This window comes from Festucalex cinctus, chromosome 20 (assembly GCF_051991245.1).
Source record: "Festucalex cinctus isolate MCC-2025b chromosome 20, RoL_Fcin_1.0, whole genome shotgun sequence".
Lineage (NCBI taxonomy): Eukaryota > Metazoa > Chordata > Actinopteri > Syngnathiformes > Syngnathidae > Festucalex > Festucalex cinctus.
In genome coordinates, this window is record NC_135430.1 from 19406886 (window position 1) to 19427605 (window position 20720).

The window sequence follows — 20720 nt, forward strand, 5'->3', positions numbered from 1 at the left end:
TAATGCTGCTTCTCGTCAATAGGCAGATACTGACCGGATCAGCCTCCAGCTGCTAACTTCTATCGTTCTGTGGTGTTTTTTTGTTGTTGTTGTTTTTTTGTCCCCCCCCCACAGGAGGAGTGCCAGAACTACATCAGGGTGCTGCTTGTCAATGGAAACAGACTGTTTACCTGCGGGACCAACGCCTTCACTCCCATCTGCACCAACCGAACGGTATTTTATTAACCTTTAACCTTCATTATGTATGATTTATTCATTTTCCTCCTCTAACATGACCCCAAAAGTCTGTATAAGAGTAATTCATCAAATACAGTCAAAGCTCGGTTTTTCCAACGCTTCTGTTCTGTTCTCAACCAAATCGGTTTTCAACCAGAAAATTTGAGAATTTTATGTCTCAGAACTCGTCCAAAAAAATTCGGCTCTCGACCAAACTGGGGGGGGGGGGGAAAAGCTGAGCGTACCTGAACGCGACTCACTCGGGAGCCGAGCTTAACTCGAACGCCCAGGATGCTTCCTCCGTAGCACGTTCGTGTTCAAAGTTCGTTCGGAGCAGACTTGTTATTTGCGCGAATCTTTTTTTTTTTTTTTTTTTTTTTTTTTTTTTTTTTGCATCATGTATTAGCCCCTCATCATGGGTCCAAAGAAAGCAAGTGCAAGTGGTAAAGTTGGTTGAATTTAAAAAAGAAATGTTTGCATTTTTTTTTTTTTTTTTTTTCATCATTTTAGATCGGATATCTAAAACTGTCTATTTCTACCCTTTTCTATTTATGGTAAACAGGAGGGGTGTTAAAAAAAATCGATTCGGCAATATATCGCGATACTACAGCACGCAATTCTCGAATCGATTCAATAGGCAGCCGAATCGTTTTTTTAATATCCGTTTTTGATGGAAAAATATTCAACAAAACGTCAAACTTTCACACTTTAAGCATGGAAGAATGTTATATTAATGGAACATTGAGCCTGAATATTTTATTTCACTTCCTGTTTTTTAAATACAGTGGCTCAGTTATAAAACTGAAGTTTCAGATCAATAAATAATACAATTTCATACAAATCTTACAGGGTACATGTACAAGTTTACTGTAAGGGATTTTCTAAATTGAGTAAAAAAAAATAAAATAAAATCGCAACAATCGACTTGTAAATTCATATCGGGACTAATCGGTATTGAATCGAATCGTGACCTATGAATCGTGATACGGATCGAATCGTCAGGCACGAGGCAATTCACACCCCTAGTAAACAATATAATCGGACTCGAGTAAAAGTAAAAAGGAGTCCTCCAAGTAATTACTTGAATAAGTGAAAGCAAGTATTCAATGGAAAAAAAAAAAAAAAAAAAAAAAAAAGACGACTTCAGTACTGAGTACCTGGTGAGTCACTATTGATCTTTTTTTTTTTTTTCACCCATCATAGCAAATACAAATAAAATATTTATTGGAAGCCCATTTGTGTTCCTATCTGGCCACAACGATGTCCACCCAAAATGATTAGAAGCAGGCAATACAAAAAAATGGACCATTTATACTCTTATTTTAGGATATTCTTCCAAATTTGATTTGATTCCAAATGCTCGACATGCATGCGATTTCTGCAGGGTTTATGATGCTAGTTGATGAGCATGCTCCAAAAAAGTCAAAGGTGTACTCGCTTATCGTGGGTCACTGCAGAAAACGGAGCTCATTTTAAAAGAGAGAAAGCTTGAGCTAAATTTCATCAGACAAGGGAGCCCTGCTGTTGGGAAGTGAATCAAAAATTGAGGAAGGCTCGAAAAACTCGAGCTAGGAATGCAAATTCTGACTACTATAGGGGATTGCTAAATAGTTTCAAACATCCTTTAAAAAAAAATAATGGCGTACAATTAACACATTCACTGCCAGCCCAGCAAAAATGCATGATTTGACGTCTTTTTCCGTCAATGGCAGTCAAAGAGTTAAGATGAGATGTAACCAAAATTGATGGATTTTTAAGCAAAATTTGCCTTAAAAAAGAAAAAAGGAAAAAAGGATGCTGCAATATAATCACAAAATATATTGGCACATTTTGTTTAACACATTCACTGCCAGCCCAGCAAAAATGCATTATTTGACGTCTTTTTCCGTCAATGGCAGTCAATGAGTTAAAGATCTAATGAACACGAGAGAAATCCTCAATTAATCAGCTTAAGAGTCGCTGATGAGATCCTGAATGATCCGCGACCCGTTGCTTCTGCATTTCATCAACGTTTTCTCCCGTGTCTGCTCAAATCTAATTACTATCACCTCATACTTAAGTTCATTTTGTGGTCCACCTGTTCATAGTGCTTATTATGTTCAGACTATTGCAGCCACTTTGCATATCATGTGCTTTCCATGATCAGATTTGTTTAATCTTTTAACTATGCATATATGAAATGGCTGCCATTTGGAAATAAGCACATGTGGGCGGTGAGATCCTAATAATTACACATTTCAATTTTATGCTTTATTACAAAAGTATACTATTTTAAAATATTTTTAGCCAACTAAATTATCATTTGAATACTAATACTATTTTTTTTTTTTTTACATAAGCTTGGATTTACTATTTATTTGCTTTGCTTAGTGGGTCAATTTTTGTTGATCGTAGAAAAGTCTTGCTATATGCGACGTCTCTATTCTAAACATGCACTTTTGTGGTTTAATTGTGATTTACATAGTAGAAAACTGAATTTATATGAAAGGCTGCAAGTCAAATTTGTTAGTACAACCTAGTGGTGTTCCTCAAGGATCAATCTTCAGTCCACTTCTTTTTTCTATTTTTTTTTTTATTAATAACCTTTCCTCTATTTCCTCCAAATGCTGTGTTCAATTATGAACTGATGACAGCTATTATTCTTCACAAATTCAAGAGTTCTTCCAGCATGACTTGAACATTTTTCAGAGTCGGTGCATCTCAAGCGGTTCTATTTGAGGCGAGGTTTCCTGTTACGTTGTGTCACTTTAAATTCTCTGTAGCACCAAACATCAAGCCCATTCTCTATATGTTTAACTCATTTGCTCCCAATAATGTATAAATATGTTTTTTTATATTTTAAGTGTCCCAAAGACGTATTTATACGTTTTTTGTTTTGTTTTGTTTTTTAATGCTAAAGCATACAGAAGGCTTTGATGCAGTCTCTCAACTGCAAAGAACGGTTGCAGAAATGGTAGTTATTACACAAACGGCCAACAGGTGGCAGCAGAGCAAAGGAGATCAACCAGGGCCATCGAGAAAAAAAGCTAAATTACTTACAATTTTAAATAGATTTGTGAAAACTGATGAAACTTTGCTCTCTTCTAATGTCAATTGCTGCAAAGCGGAAACAGAAACATACTTTTTTTTTTTTTTTTCCTGATGAAAGAAGAGACTTTAATCTTTCTTTTGATAGGTTCTGTGTTTTTATAGCAATAGAACACAATATTCTGTGGGCCTCGGGAGCGAACGGGATTGTTTCTGTGAAAATGGATGGGAGTGAATGAGTTAATAAGCCGTTCTTCTGGGCTTTTAGAGACACTTCAATGTCCTTGTTGCACAGCTGCTGGCTGCACTATAGACTACCTTTATATTCACTTCCTCTTGGTTGCACAGCTGATCTATCATTGCTCTTCCTTTAAATGGCCCAAAACTGACTTGTCCGGCCCACAGGAGGAGTCCGGTCAATAGCAGGCTTTCATCTCAGTGCAGCCGAGCAGACAGAAACTGCTCTGTTTTGTTGTGGTTTGGGTGGAACAGACGCGGACGGAGCAAAGGCAAACCCGCTCCAATCCAAATGGGGAAATTGGCTCAAGAAGTCGCCGTTTTTTCCGCCTGTCGAATGCGGGCCATGCGGGCAAACTCGTTCCATCTTTGCTAAAAATGCGTGAGGCCAGAGAGGAAATTGAGCTGTGAACGGGGTCAAGGCGCAGAGTTGGGCCAACACTGGAGGACTTGCGCCTCCGGTACTGAGTCGCACGTGCGGAACTTTTGAGTGATAGGAAAGTAATTGCATCCAGAATCGCTCCTCTGCTTCAAGGCTAACTTAAATAAACGTCCCCCCAAGCTAATCCTTTTGTATTGTGTTGACATGAAAACTATTAAACAATACATCTCGAAGCTACGCCATGGTGAGCGTACGTTGTCAAAGATGGGTCATGGTCAAGCTGGAATTATTTTAATATTGAGATAGTGACGTTTTCAACAGACAAGCAGCTGCACTGCATCACAAACCAAAACAGGAAACGCTGAACTTAAGCTAAGACCTTTTAAGGCGCCTTGGAATTAGCTGGCGTCTTATCACATATTTTATTATATCATTGGGCTTGGCAGCTGCTACATTTGTGTGGTTTATGCTGCTAATTAGTCCAAAGCTGCCCTGCGATTATGTTTGTTCCTTTTCAAGCTTTGTGCACGCATCTTCTGCGCGCGCTGTGTAAGCCAAACGTAATGTAATGATTCTTTTCTGTTTGTTCCATTTGCATACTGGCAGCAGAAAACAAAAACATTAACAGAGCTCGCTGGTTTGTATTTTAATGTTGCCCTTTGATATGCTGTCCTATATTTTCCTGCCAGCCCTTCTGCACTGATCCATTCTTGAGAAATAAGTAAGAAATGAATCTCATTTGCAAGTACATTGCCTCTTATTTTGTTTGAGTTCCCTCGGGATTGCTTGTGCTAAAAAGACAAATATTAATGTTTCGACGGTGTCTTGGGAATGTCTTTTTTTCTGTCAATGACTATATTCGACTCCTTTTTTTTGTTTTTTCAGCTTACCAATTTGACCGAGATCCACGATCAGATAAGCGGAATGGCTCGGTGTCCTTACAATCCCCTCCACAACTCCACCGCACTCATCACGTCCAGCGGCGAGCTTTACGCAGCCACGGCGATGGACTTCTCCGGGCGCGATCCCGCCATCTACCGCAGCCTGGGCGGCCTGCCACCGCTACGTACTGCCCAGTACAACTCCAAGTGGCTTAATGGTAGGCAGGTGGAGCTTTTTTTTGTTTTTTTTGTTTTTCTTTTTTTTTTTTTTAAGAGCTCAGAATTGTTCATTCGGTAGTCTTACCGATTCAACGTCTCATCATCATTGCCCTTTTTTTTTTTTGTGCGTGTATGTGTGCGTGCGCGCGCGTGCGTTTGCGTGCAAATATGTATACATTTATACTCATTAATTCACCTAAAGCCTAATGGGATATTTATAAGGTTTTAGGTGAATTAATGAGTATAAATTTATACGTATTTACACGCACGCGCACGCACGCACACATACACACACACAAAAAAAAAAAAAAAAAAAAAAAAGCAATGATGCTAAGACGTTGAATCGGTAAGACTACCGAATGAACAATTCTGAGCTCTTAAAAAAAAATAAATAAATAAGAAATTCACCTAAAACCTTGTAAAAATCCCATTACCCTTCACCTTAACCAGGTATTTCAGAGTCTCGCCAGAGTCGTGAGGTTCAAATGGTCAGGAGACCAGAGAAAAGGTCAGAAAAGAAAAGAAAGATAAATCAAAGTGAAATCCAGCACCGGCCAAACACTTCCTGCCTTCCCCATGGTTACAAAAACGAGGTCTTACGCCAACCCCAGCAGAAGCCCCTAAATTCCAACAAATTAACGAGATCTCAATAGACCAGAGGAAAAACTAAAGAGAGGAAGGAGGGAAGGATCGATGAGGCAGAGTGAGATCCATAGAAACCAGTACATCCAGTCCATCAAAGTGAAATAGGCACGTGTAGCGAATGGAATGAAATCATTTGAGAGATTATATCCGAGTAAAGTGCCGTTTGGATTCAGTATCTCACGAAAACCACTTACATTTTCATAAATATGCTTCTATCTTTTTCCTGGGACAACACTGAAGAAATGACATTTTCCTCAGTGTGCAGCTTGTCTAATAGTTTAACCAAACGACAAAATAACTCAACACACAGCTATTAGCGTCTAATCTGCTGGCAGTAAATGTGAGTACACAGCCTAAGTAAAAATGTCCAAATTAGGCCCAATTAGACGTTTTCATTCCCAGTGTCATGTGGCTCGTTAGTGTTACAAGGTCACAGTAAATGGAGAGAGACACTTGTCATTGCAGTCCTATATAGACCTCATAGGAACGCTGAAAAAAACAACAACAATGTGTCAGTGTCACAATATATAGACGTAATTTGGACATTTTTTCACTTAAGGGGTCATTTTGTTGCTCACAGTTTGACATTGATGGCTGTTGAAATATTTTGAGAGGACAATAAGTTTGCAACATTATATAAACTCTATGACAATTTCTTCAGTTGTTCATGAAAAGCTATATTTAAAATATTTGCAAAAACATGAGAGTTGGACACAATTTTGCGAGGTCATTTTAGTTCATTGACAAACGATAAGTTTTCATGTGCAAAAATCCTCCCCAAAAAAATGGCAAACCATCAGGTGTGGTATCAATTACTTTTGCATGATTATTTTGTAATGACAAACACGCATCTATTTGATGTTATATAAATATACTATTTGACGGAATAATTTTATTTTCCCAACTTTGCAGTGGTCAATACCGAGTGAGTTTTGTGATGTCGTTCTTGACCATGATTTCTGATTTCCATCACAATACGTGCACATTTGTGTTTTTTTTGAGTGAAGATAATAAGAGAGAAGTTTCACAATGAGTGCGCGGTGTCGAGGTTGGCCCTCATGAATAATATTAATAATAATAATATAAAAAAGTTGATGTCGATTTTGAAGAAGAACGTGAACAGTTATTACAGAAATCTCTGAGGTAAAAAAAAAAAAAAAAAAAGTAAAAATTTCAGCCATCTACTAACCTGGATTTTTGGATTTATAATTGAAGTTTTACATTGCAGTGGTATAAGAAGTGTTTTTTCCAACCTAATAATAATGTGACGTCATTTTTTTTAAAGCTGACAGGAGTAATGAATGCCTCATGGTTGAAGAATTACTTTCATCCCTTCATTCATTAAGTTGGAAAGATCTCCTTTTTTTTTTTAATAATAAAATAAAAATAACTTATTTATTATATGTGTTCATATCCATCGCATTCAGGCGCACCAAGCTTGGTACTGTAATTCCTCAGTTTTTCCATGAAGGTGAAAACTCACTTTAAAAAAAAAAAAAAAAAAAAAATGACACCTCGGTGCATATTACACAGCTTAGGGTGTCTGGCTTAGAGGAAGAGAAGTTTATTTGGTCAGACAGTCCCTTCTACTGACGTTTTTGTTGCATTCAACATCTAAGCTAAATTGGAAAAATAAATTAAAAGTCACCATGTGCTACTACGTGACAACCTCTGGGGAAAATGGGTGCTTAATAACTAATTTTACGGTGGGTAGATTTTTATTTATTTTTATTTTTTTTTCCTCTCCAGCTCCGCCCTCTAAAGGTGCAGAGGATAAGAAGGTTGAAGTGAGGAGGGAGGGGGCTGCTACACTTCCATTTAAAGATGAATTAAATCACTGGCAAGGAGAATAAAGTGTGCGGTTAGGATCTAATAATGTCATGCATAAAAGATGAACGCGGCTGCTGGGGCGGTGTCGCTGGGGTTACGCGTTTCTGACAGGGTGAGAACTATTACGTTTCCCCTTTTTCTGCCCATTTCTCATCTCAACCTTTAAAAATGAAAAATGGGTTTTCCTATTGGAATGCAACGTCGTTAATAACACGGCCTGTAGTTATTAATCCCGATCACCTGCTGTTTTGGTGCGTGAATCTGTTGAACAGTTTTCTAAGCGTTTTTCTCTCCTGCCACAGAGCCAAACTTTGTGTCATCCTACGACATCGGCAACTTCACGTACTTCTTCTTTCGGGAGTACGCGGTGGAGCACGACTGCGGTCGCACCGTCTTCTCGCGCGCCGGCCGGGTCTGTAAGAACGACATCGGCGGCCGCTTCCTCTTGGAGGATACGTGGACGACCTTCATGAAGGCTCGGCTCAACTGCTCCCGGCCGGGAGAAATCCCCTTTAACTACAACGAGCTGCAGGGCACCTTCTACCTGCCTGAGCTGGAGCTGCTCTATGGCATCTTTACTACCAATGTGTGAGTTTTCCCCAACATGTCTTTGGATCGGCAACAGATTTTTGCTTGACTGAATTGGATATTGTTAAAATACATATTTTGCACCAAATAAAAAAGGTTTTGAATAAATGGTATAGGGGTAGGGTATGCAGCCAAAACCGACACCAATTCCATCTTTCTTTTACCGAAACGTGCAATTTGTGTCGTTTGCGGATACAGAGACCACATTAATCCATTATTTATACAACTAAATAAAATTCTATGAATTTATGGAGTTAAACGTCCTCAAATGTTTAAATCATAAAATTTTACCAGTTCATATACAAATTAAATTTAAAAAAAAAAAAAAAAAAAAAAGGGAAAGTGAGTATAAATTAAGAGGAACAGATATTTTTTCCACAACAAAATATATATAAAAAAAAAAAAAGTGTTATTTTGTTGTTGTCGTTGTTGATCACGGGCAGATAACATAAGTTTTACTTCTTTCTGTTCCTTTTCATTTCTCTCTTTTTTTTTTTTTTTTTTTTTTTAAGGAATGAAAGAAAATGTGAATTGAGATTGAAAATAAAATTGAAATAGAATTTTTTTGCTTGCTATTTCCTATAGTGTATGGACTCGCCACCAAAATCAGCACTCGCTATTCTCCCAATCAACTTAAAAAAAAAATAAAAAAAAATAAATAAATAAATAAATAAAAAATAAATAAATACAATTTGATTAAAACATTACAGTAAATGGTAACTTTTAAGTAATTATTTTGTACTATCCTGTAATCTTGTTCTGACTAATGCTAAGCTAATTCATCTCTTCGGTCCGGCTAGCATCCGCGTTGGCAAACTCCCTTTTATTTGTTGCTAGGATGACGTGAGAGGCCAACAAGCGAGGCATTAGGCAGCAAAAATATTCCCGTTAGCCGTTAGCTGTTAGCCGACCCAGCGCACCGACATTAAGCCTTTCAGAACGGGACCCTACAGGCCCATATAGTCATCATATAAGTGACGGCTTTCATGGCTTTTATACTGTTTAATTGAAGACATTTTATTTTTATTATTATTATTATTTTTTTTACACAAGACATGTTTTACACAAATAAATGTTCAGCTGAATAACCATACATCAAAAACATAACATACAACACGGTTACTGTTTGGTGTAATTGGGAGATACATAATAATCAAGGGATTCATTTATACTGCAATATTTTCATTTTTCCAACACACACAGACACAGACACAAACACTTGACTAAAAGCTGACTAATCTATGTTCAACGGCTCCCAATTGCTGGTCAGAAATTCTTTTCCGCGCTCTCGGAAACATTCCGCCTCCAGGTACTAACTTTAACAAACAGCCACGTCAGATTCGAATTCACGTGGGCCGAGTCTTGAGCGGAGAATGAAAACTGTACTCTCAATCTTTTTCCCTCCGCTGTTAGCGGAACGACATTTGGACATGCTGAAAGTGACGGCTGAAAAAGTCGAAGCTGTATTTCACAGTGTGAGATGCGTGCAGTTAATCAGACAAGCCAAACAGTTTAATTGTGTCCTCTTCTTGGATTTACGAGCCATCATTTACAACGGAGTTGACCTTACGGGCCCGTTTCATGTGTATTACCGGCTCGCGGCAACGCTAAATGCACTTTGTGGCTATTGTGGCTTATTTGTATCTCTCGTCCGTCGTCTTCTGTGTCCTCTCATCCCTCCTTTGTTCCCGTTTTTGTGACTTTCCAGAAACAGCATCGCTGCATCCGCTGTGTGTGCCTTCAATCTTAGTGCCATATCGCAGGTCTTCAACGGACCGTTCAAGTACCAGGAGAACTCCCGCTCGGCCTGGCTGCCCTACCCCAACCCTAACCCTGACTTTCAGGTAAATGTCAAAGAAAACATGAAACTTTATGGGCTCTATTTTTGTTCGCAGCGCGAGTCTACAGTCAAACCGTGTGCGTGAGTGGGTACAGTTGTAGGTCGGAATGTGTCCTTTTACCGGCCAACCGTAGCGGCATTCCATTATTTGTATGAAAATCAGGGCGGTCCGAGCGCATGGCGGACATTGAGAAAACAGAAAATAGACTCGCTGAGGTTCGTGCATGATACAGGCATCGAAACTGCATCATCTACCCTTGTGGATGACGTAGACGGCCTTGCACAAAAAAAAAAAAAAAGCTCAGTGTCAAAATTAGTGTGTTAATTTTGAGTTAATTTAAAGTTGCATTAACGCCACTAATTCTTTTAAAGCGCGAAAAAAGCACTGAGCTGGCTGTCATCAATGTCTTACAAATGCAATTATGCCAACTAGTGGCAGAAAAAATGACCAACACAAATCAATATCACATTTGTTTTTTTACAGTACAGCATATCTTTTTCATCTTAACTCTTTTTACTGCCACACGTTATGAAGAAAAAAAACCCCAACCCACATAGTGCCATTTCGCTGATTACAAGCATTCATCAGATTCCATCAAATTTCGTCACATTTCATTGCAGCCCATTGAAAAGAGACACAATGCTGCCATCTGCTGGCCATAGTTAGGTGGTGTTTTTGATTCCACAACCCATTGACCGGGCAGCGCTGCATTTAAACGTTGCTCCGTCCATTGACGAGAAAAAAAAAAAAAAAAAAAAAACGTAGATGACGTCATTTCATGTTTATGGCAGCATACATCATGATTTTACTAATCGTTATTAAACGTTTTTGGTCAGTTAACTTATTTTTATGAATGATTATGAAATTACTGTATTACCATATTTCTATTAGTTTAACATTTTTCCCACTTTTATGTTAACAAGAGTATGATACTTAGAAAAGAAATTGCATTTTATTGTACATTTAGAACAGATATAAAATTTGGGATTAATTGTGAGTTTACTATTCAAGTCAGGCGATTAATATGATTAAAAATTTGTTCAATTAATTCATTTCTACAGTGATTCAGAGGGATTGTCCCATGCTGTTGTCATATTTATGAATGAGCTACAAATGATGTTCACCACACACGTCCACAGAGCACCAAATCTGTCTGCCTGCGTCTCGAATTGCATTTCACCACCTGCGCCGCTAGTTAGATCTGGTTTTACCGAGTCACACTGAACTACACTCTAAAAAGAGATTTGTTGGACCAATTTCAGATTAAACAGAATCGTTTTTGAAATTGATTCAAGTGGCAACACTTGTTTGAATTAAGTTAATCCAAAGTGCTATATATTAATTTTAATGAATTATGAGTTCAATAAACTTAACTCATTCACTCCCAAAAACGTATACGTTTTTTAGGTTTTTGTTTGCTAGAGTTTTTGTATGAAGGCTTTGATGCAGTTTCTGGCCTGAAGTGGTCGCTTAAAGCGATAGTAGTTATTACAAAAAAAAAAAAAAAGTGTGCTTCATCTGTTTCATGAATGAAACTTTTTTTTTGTAATAACTACCATCGCTTTAAGCTTCCACTTCAGGTCAGAAACTGCATCAAAGCCTTCATACAAAAACTCTAGCAAACAAAAACCTAAAAAACGTATAAATACGTCTTTGGGAGTGAATGAGTTAATATATTCACGTTACCACTTGAAGAAATTTTATTAAGTTGGCCAACAATTCTGTTTAATCTTAAATTGGTTCAACAATTCTCTTTTAGAGTATAACTACACTTGCCCTGGCACGAAAAATAAGGTGCACCTGTTTTTAGTCCGGGTGCAGTCATGTCATGCCAGAACGGCCAGGGAGATGCAATGCAGCCCCAAACATGGTCGCCCGGCACGAAAATTGCCATGCGCCCGTTTGTGAAAATAGAGCCCGACCAGTCACAATCTGTTTTTTTTTTTTTTTTTTTAATTATTATTATTCATAATTAAATATGCAATTTGTCATGTTCAAGTCCAATCCAGTTTTACATGACATTTAATAATCCTCCCATTCAAATAAACTCTAACATCATTCATTAAAAATGTCTCCCAGCACCTTGTCGACTTGAAGTAACCTTGTTCTACACAAGCAGCGCCGAGGCACTTTATCCTGCCGACTGATTACACACAGGGGGGGAGGGGGATGTTTTATTAGCAGAAGTGGCTCTTAGGCGTAGACTTTTCCAGATAATCCTCACCGCTCTCCGTGAGGGATTGAAATCCCTCCGAGGCGTTAGCCGCCAATCGGTGAGCCGCCGCGCACGTTCCGGCGTGCATGCTTGCTCTGCGCATATTTCCTGCAAGCAGAAGCACTCATGTGATGACGTTATACACGGCAAACACTCAGTTGACATGGAAAGCCACTCAGCGCTGTCACACTTTTTTTCACATGTCGGCAAACAAGCTATTTGAATGAAAGTCATTTCCCTTCCAGGAACTCCATTTTCCTCGCCATGTATTTATTTATTTCCCTTTCTCAGCATACTGGCGCTACGCCCCAGAGATGCGCTTTTAAAAGTTTCTCCCCCGCGTCGCCATCTCCGTTTCTCGTTAAAATTGTCCACAATGGCTGATGCTCACCGCTGGGCCGACGCGCACTTTATCTTCAGTTTCAGTGACATCTTCATCAATTTGTCAATGCTGCGGGATTAGATTTATGAGCACAGAATTTATGGCGAGACCATTTTATAACTTCATCCCTTTTGTACGCACGAGCAGACATCCAAGCTTGCTCTAGTTTACGTGAAAATATCGGGCTATAGGCTGCTGCCAAATAGAGCTAATTAAGTCTTGTGAAGCCATCATTCAGCACGCACGTCCGGATCATTAAGTTAAAGCCTAACAACCTGTCGATGTGCGGAGAAAATCCCTCAGTCTGTTTTAAATCATGCATATTGATTTTTGGATTTATTTTGGCCGTGTGTTATTGTAATGCCGTCTGTGCTGGAATAGACTTTCTGGCATGTTTATTACTGTTAAAGCACTCCTGAACATGTATAAAATGAGCCAAATACTCATGAATATTCTTATTTTGTGTTTTACAAAATGACAACAATTTCTTTTCTCATTTTGCTGCGTGAGTCATTTGAATCGAAATGGCTGTCTCACCATCGATTTCTATTATCCTACGTCATAAAGAGAGCACTCCATAATTTTTTCACTTTTGTCTCTGCAATTATTTTCGTTGTTTTAGTTGCAATGAGTCAAAAAAAAAAAAGGTCCGTCTCACCATCATCTTTTTTTTTTTTTAAACCTGAAACCGGATACTTCAGCGTTCCAGTAGTGACGACGACAGGAGTTCCAGAGGAAGGATCAAAGGAAGGCTAGATGAAGCAAAGTGAAATCCAACGCCAAGCAGGCATCACCCTCCATCCACAGAGTTATAAATCAACCCCAGATACATGTGAATTCCAACAGGATTAGGGAGACATCAAGAGACCAGAGGAAGGACTAAAGGAAGGATAGATGAAGCCGAGCGATGCCAGTCTCCACTGATTCAGTGTGGGAAGCAAATTTTGAGTTTCAGTAGATGCTGGTGCGGTGGATCTGGCATGCATGTGAAACTCCACCATCTTTAACTCATTTGCTCCCAAAGACGTATTTATACGTTTTTTATGTTTTTTTTGGGTTTTTTTTTTATGCTAGAGCATACAGAAGGCTTTGATGCAGCCTCTGAACTGAAGAAAACGCCTGAAGCAATGGCCGTTATTGCAAATATAGCCAGCAGGTGGCAGCAGAGTATAAGAGATCAAACAGAGCCATGTTGCTAAAAACTCTTTTTCCCCACTGTTTTAAACAGATTTGTGATGAAACTTAGCTATATTCTAATGCTAATTGCTCCAAAAACGGAAACAGATAGAAATATACTTTTTTTTTTTTCCTGATGAAAGAAGAGATGCAAATTTTTCTTTTGGTAGATTCCATGTTTTATAGTAATAGAACACAATACTCTGTGGGCCTCGCAAAAGCAGTCAAAATCCAGTAAAGGAGTGAAAATGGGTGAGATTGAATGAGTTAATGAGTCATTTACTAAGAAAGGAGGTAGAAAGTGCATCGTTCTAACAACCAGTCCCAATTTCCAGTCGGATTGAAATATGTCACCTTGTGGCTGCAAAGCTGAGCCCTTGTGTTCTAAGCAATTTTCCAAAACATGCAATTCCAACATCATTGCTCAGTGGCTCTTGCAATCTCCGCAGAGGACAGAAGGTGAGACGGACACACTCAGCCAAATGACGCTTCCGTCCCTCACCTCAACTGGACCCAACGGCCAAAACGCGCACATCCATCTCGGTCGGCACCGCTCGACGGCGTCGCGCGTGCCTCGTCACGGTGGCAGATATGTAATCATACACATCCCCGTGCGCACAAGGCCAATCTCACTGAGCTATAAGCACTATAGGGAGATGCTATAATATGATATATGCTCACACGGCGTGTCTCTTTCGCTGGCAGGAAAAACAATAAGCGCAGGCATGCATAAAGGCTCGCTGCTGTCCCTCACGACGCGCATTTCCCGTCTGCTGAAGTGCTGAGGGCGATGATCCATTGGCCATCACCGGAACAGCCTCCGTGATGCTCATCTGTCAGTCCACGGAATTGATCCGCATCAAGTGGCCGTGCTGTTGTTACTGTAGCTAGTCACTAAGAACTAATGGTCGCACCATGTCCGGGCATTTAACTGTAAACTGTCCAAGTGTGGTTAGCTTGAGGCAAATCACAATTTATTATATACGACTGCCTCGTCAATGGGATTCCCAAAAAAATTGGAACCACAATATTAGGAACACTCCGGGCATAACATGTTGATGAGATGCAATTTAAAATCGTATCATTTAAATTCATTATCTTGATTGCTTGATTGACTAACTGTTTTCGTAGTTCCACTGTTGATCCAGCTTGCAAAAAAAAGAAAAAGAAAAATATGTACAGTATATAGAGATGAATCAATTCAGAAAATACAAATGACAGAGTAGGAAAAAAGCATTGTAGGTGAGAAAAAATTGTTAGGTATGGGCGACTACCGATGCCAGATGTCGGTATCAGGTTGATACCGGCCTAATTTCAAGGTATCAGTACACGCGATGGCAGCTGGTACCAGTATGATCATTTTACGTCACAAATTCCAAATTAGAATAGTAAATTTCCATTAATTTCATGCAATTTTAAGGAAAATGCTTTATTGGGATATATATGTAGGTCTTTAAAATTAGCTCATGTATTTTTGGGGGGATATTTTATGTATCAAAAGTACAAGTGGTATCGGTACTTGGTATTAGTATCGGTGGTTAATCAAGAGGTGAGTACTCATACTGGTACGCAGTAAATTTAATAAACTAAATTTTACTTTAAAAAAAAAAAAAGACTGTTTGGACCCAGTCTAAACAATAAAACTTTCCATGGAGAGTAAAATATTTAACTCATTCAACCCTAAAAACGTATAAATACGTTTTTAATACTTTGTCCTTCACTCCCAAAAACGTATTTATACGTTTTTTGTTTTTTTTAATGCTGTAACATACAGAAGGTGTTGATGCAGCTTCTGATCTGAAGAGGTCACTTAAAGCAATAGTAGTTACAAAAAAAAAACGCCCAACATGTGGCAGCAGAGTCTGAGGTCAGTCAACGGCCATGTTGCGACAAGCTCTTTTTCCAGTATTTTCACCAGGTTTGTGAATAATGAAACTTGGCTCTATTCTAATGCTAATTGCTGCTAAACGGAAACAGATACAAACATACTTTTTTCCCTAATTAAATAAGAGACTCTTATCGTTCTTATGGCAGGTTCCATGTTTTATAGCAATAGAACACAGTATATTCTGTGGGCCTTGTAAAATCAGTCAAAATCCAGTAAACCAGCCGGGAGCGAAAAGGGGCTTGCTTTAGTGAAAATGCTTGGGAGTGAATGAGTTAATAATAAAAACAAGAAAATGTCGAACATCTCTATATTTTTGTATCAAATTGAAAAATGTGTCCTTCAAAGTTATATTTCAATGGAAGTGTGCAGCAAACTAAATAGCAGCAATGTGAATTCCGCTGCCATTTTCCGCATATCTGCCGAAAAAAAAAAAAAGCACCAATCTTGGCTTGCCGCCCAAATTGACATTTTCCAATGTATCCGTCTCCACAGTGCGGCACCATCAACTCCGGCTCGTACGTGAACCTGACAGAGAGGAACTTGCAAGACGCCCAGAAGTTCTTGTTGATGCACGAGGTGGTCCAACCCGTCGTCCCCGTGCCCTACTTCATGGAGGATAACGTACGCTTCAGTCACGTGGCCGTGGACGTGGTGCAGGGCAAAGACATGCTCTTTCATATCATCTATTTAGCCACTGGTAAGTTCACTACACTTCACGTTGGGGCATTTTTAACCAGTTTAAGATGGCTGGAGCGCCCCTGGCGGCCAAAAATACTTATATTAGCCGCATCATTGAATAAGCCGCAGGGTTGAAAGCGTGTGGAAAAAAGTTGCGGCTTATAGTCCGGAAATTACGGTAATCGCTTGTCATTCTTATGTCGAGGCAGCAAAGGGCGGAAATTGGTACAAAAAATAACTGAGTTACTTTTTGAGTAACTTAGTTACTTTGACAATAAAGTAATCAGAAAGTAATTAGATTACTTTTTTTGAGGAGTTATCAGTAATCAATAATTACTTTTTCAAGCAATCTGTGATAACACTGGTGCTCCATTAGTAAAATACAATGCGACCCAAGTTTCCAATGTTGCAGGGTGTCTAGGAAATCCTGTTTGAAAAAAAAAAAAAAATGATTCCACACATACACTTTTTGATGCACCCATGGAGAAACGCCCACACTTTTCCAGATGAAAGGGCTAAACTAATACGCAGTTCTGCACCCCTGCACACTACAAACAATGGATAAGCATTAAATTAAATAAACCAAAACACAGTCTCTTTGAGGCACAGTTTGTTGTACAGTATTGCAATAAACGTAATGATATGATTAAGTGCACTCATGATATACAGTTTTATAATGTGCGGTCATACGCGTGGTATCGTTACAACCATGAAAGCATTGTTCGAAGATTAAAAAAAAAGAAACAGGAAGAGTCATCAGTGATTATAAAGACATCTCGCATATTCTCAGTCGTATTGTGTGTTGTCACCAGCAATCAACACTCTGTTTGATCCCGCTACTGTGACAATAAGCTCCGACAGCCTGCGTAAAGTGTGGAAAGCGTTTTATCCGCGGGACACCAGATACTCACCAGACATCTGCTTTCTGTTCACTAATCATTTGCTCCACGTACTGTAGCATGGGAGGGGATAAAATGGAGCAAACTCAACATTAGTTATGTCGTTGGGAGCCTTTCATACCGATGTGTTTGTTTTAACAAGGCAGACACACACTCGTGCTTGCTGCAGCACATTTGCGCAGTGCTGTGATCGATGTGGGAACACAACCGAACTGCCCGTATTTCAAAAATAATCAAATGAGTTTTTCTTTTTCATTGAAAAAGCCTTACCTTAACTGGAATCATGTGAATCCAGGAGTAACTAAAAAAAAAAAGAAGAAGAAGAAGAAGCTAACATGTGACAAAGGTTTCATCTGTCCAGCTAGCTTGCTTGTTTAGCATGTAGCATCTGCCACAACAAGGATTTACTATTAAGCACCAAAAGGCACAATAATTGCCAGAATTCAACTTTGGCGTATTCTCGTTAAAGTAAGCCATTTTAAACTACAAAGCAACACTTTTTTTTCTGTATATAAGTTTCCAAAACCCTAACTTCAGAAAAGTGAGGCAGATACGCTAACCTCTAGTCCACCCTGTCGCCACTTTGCATACTTGGCACTTCATTACTTTCTTGTTTCACCCAAGGGACTGCATGTGTTAGAGATGATGCTTTTTTTAGTGCTCCCTAAGGGGAAAAAAAACAAAACAAAAACACCTCTAATTTCATCTCTGGGGGCCTAAGCTCACTTAAATTGAGAATTTAGGTTTTAATAACTGTTTCTACACTCTTTTAGCTTCTGATAGAAAATGTTGTTCTTTGGATCTTATTTCTGAACTACTGTTAGGGGATGTATTATTTTGTAAAGACCAATTACTTTACTGCTGTTACTGTAAGCATGGCCACTTTAATGAAGATGAAGTAAATATGTACTGTATTCCCTGGACGATTAACTATAATTTTGGGGGAAGTTTTGCCCTTGTTATATAACAATACACCGCATGCTCTTCTTTGTTCACATAAGTGGGAAATGACCAACACAGCACACCATCAACTTCATTTTTTGCTGCCATTTTTCTTGCCTCTCCATCAACAATCTTGTTTTGTAGCTACTTCTCCTCCCCATCATTTCCATTGTGGTGAATGTCTTGAAGGACACATTGTCCAAAACCCTCTTCTGGAAGTCTGGCAACAGGCCAGCTTCACTCCTGATTGGCTACGGGCCCCGTTTGCTTGTCACACTCACGCAGTCTCAAGGCTGGGCCGTCCTTTGTGCCGACGACAGATAAAAAGAAATTCTGATGAAGTGCGTTCAGCGTTTGTGGGTGGCAGCCTTGAGAGATAATCACTGTTTAACATCCTCTTACACCACAGGATGATTGTTAAGGTTCATCTTTTGTGCCGTCAGATTTGTTAGCTAGTTTTGGTCCAAAAAGGGAAAATCTCACTCAAATTTGGCTCAATAATCTTTATGTGGGCTTTACTAGGAGCTGTAAGGTTTGTAGCATAACTGCTCTAAATTATTAGCACTGGTAACTACGTGAGATGCTCGATACCACTTAAAGAAACTACTTGTGTATCCTAATACAGCATTTTTCCATAAAATGACATGAAGTTAATGGCAATTTGCTATTATTCTAATTTCACCTTTCTGGTATCAGTTAGGAATGTAACTATACCGGCAATATCGTGATATTGCGATCTTAAAACTGCCATAACATATCGTTGTGGTCATGCCACAATATTAAAAGAAGTTTAATTTCAGGTTAATTTCCATTTGTGCAGTTCTAGCACCCTCTGGTGGCTACTTTTTTAGTGCAATTTAATTTTCACAAGGCATGTTTTGGCCCTTCTATATTTAAAATCCATGCTAATGGTCAGCTGAAGGGGCACGTAATATGCTTGCGAACCGGGTCAATATGTGGAGGAACTCGATGTGTGCTTGCATTAGCAAGTAAGTGCCTCAATAATTCTTATTTGTTATTGGAGGTTGTTTACATGTATTGTTGTTATGTACAAAATCATAATATTGTATTTTTATTTTATTTATTTTTTTTAGTATCGGCTAGTTTTTTTTTTTTAATATTGTGACCGTTTTTTTTTTTCACAAAATAAAAGTGGCAAAAATATGTAAACACATTATTTCTTGATTAAGATGTCAAATTAACTTAATTGCATTCTTGACACAATTTATTTTTTTTTTGTAGTGGTTAAATGTTATGCTTGATGAATTCATTGATTAACTTTTTTTTAGAGAAGCCCAGCAAGCCAGAAATTAGTTTGAAATTGTTCATTTATGTTCAAAACATCCATTTGTTACGCAATGTGCAAATAAATCATTTCTTGCTGTACTGAGGAACAAAAATCATTTTTTTTTTTTTTGTGACCAAAACCCACTCGTGTGTCTTCTAGATTACGGCACCATCCGAAAAGTGCTCTCCCCTCTGAATCAGTCCACGGGAAGCTGCTTATTGGAAGAGATCGAGCTGTTCCCAGCCAGGAAGAGGCAGCCCATCCGCAGCCTGCTGATCCTGCACAGCCGAAGCGAGCTGTACGTGGGCGTACGGGACCAGGTCATCAAGATCCCCCTGAAGAGGTGCAGCTATCACAAGGGCAGAGAGTGAGTACGTGTGCGAGCAAGCAACCGTTTGTCTCAATGGGAAAACATCCGAAGCAAATGTGCACACCTCCGATGGTTTATCTTGTGTAGGATGCGCTTATCTGAGAGGGCCAGATCAGTGTTGGGCTTTAGCTAAGACTTGGAGGGGGGAAAAAAATAAAAAATCAGCATTTAAACCAGAAACTAGAGCCCTTCTTCTTCGTCCTAAATTGTCACACATGCTGCAGCTGCGTGTGGTTATCGGCCGTATTGAGATCCGCTTTCAGACTGGCAGTCCGTCAAGTGTAAAACCTGAGACAGAGACCCCAGCCGGGTGTGCGGGATCGCATCCATCCTCGCACACGCAAAGAATCACAACAGCATTCCTCGTCGAGCACACAATAGGCTGTTGTTGTTTTTTTATGGGAATGAAAGGTAACGCGTCGTGTCATAGCTGTGGTTTTGTGATATGTGCTGCAACCCTGATGCCACTTTTTTTTTTTTTTTTTTTACACCTGGCACGTGTTTACTCATCCTCTTATTTTCAGCTCCTTTATCCTTATCCGAAAATGATATATTTCATACATTTCCCTTCCAGTTGCTAAATCTACTTTGTCGTATTTGGTTTCTCTCTGCAGTTTTCATGCACACGGCTACCCATAGGCAAAACTCTAACAACAGTTGGGTCAAAAACAACCCAGATTGGTTCAAAAAGGGCCCGAACCATCTGCTTGACTTAATCATTTAAACCAAAAAGTTGGGTTAAATAAATAACCCAGAAAACACCCCCTCGTATCGGTTGTCAAACAAAACAAAATGCGGGTTTTGGGTTCAAATAAATAGACCAAAACATTGGGGTGGTCCCTTTCTGACCCATTTTGGGTTATTTTATTTTTTTTACCCCTTTTTGAAGAGTTTGAAACTTAGTTACACAAAGTCCATGCCGGTGATTGGATCAAATCAAATGCTGGGGATGAACTAGACCAAATATTTTGAGCTTGGAAGTCTAACGTACTCAAAAGCTGTTAAGGTGTCAAATA

At 39.0% G+C, this 20720-nt stretch overlaps 1 protein-coding gene across 8 annotated transcripts in view; it reads left to right on the top strand.

Moving 5' to 3' along the window:
• The window catches only part of sema5a (sema domain, seven thrombospondin repeats (type 1 and type 1-like), transmembrane domain (TM) and short cytoplasmic domain, (semaphorin) 5A), a 158457-nt gene that overhangs the window by 93927 nt on the left and 43810 nt on the right, over window positions 1-20720 (top strand). For all 8 annotated transcript variants that reach the window (XR_013280805.1, XR_013280807.1, XR_013280806.1 and 5 more), the window contains 6 exons: window positions 115-213; window positions 4748-4961; window positions 7740-8025; window positions 9734-9869; window positions 16020-16224; window positions 19494-19701. Coding sequence is in view for 5 of the 8 variants with exons in the window: in XM_077508474.1 (XP_077364600.1) it covers window positions 115-213; window positions 4748-4961; window positions 7740-8025; window positions 9734-9869; window positions 16020-16224; window positions 19494-19701 (1148 nt within the window). In the remaining 3 variants the exon portion in view is untranslated. The remainder of the gene's footprint in view (window positions 1-114; window positions 214-4747; window positions 4962-7739; window positions 8026-9733; window positions 9870-16019; window positions 16225-19493; window positions 19702-20720) is intronic.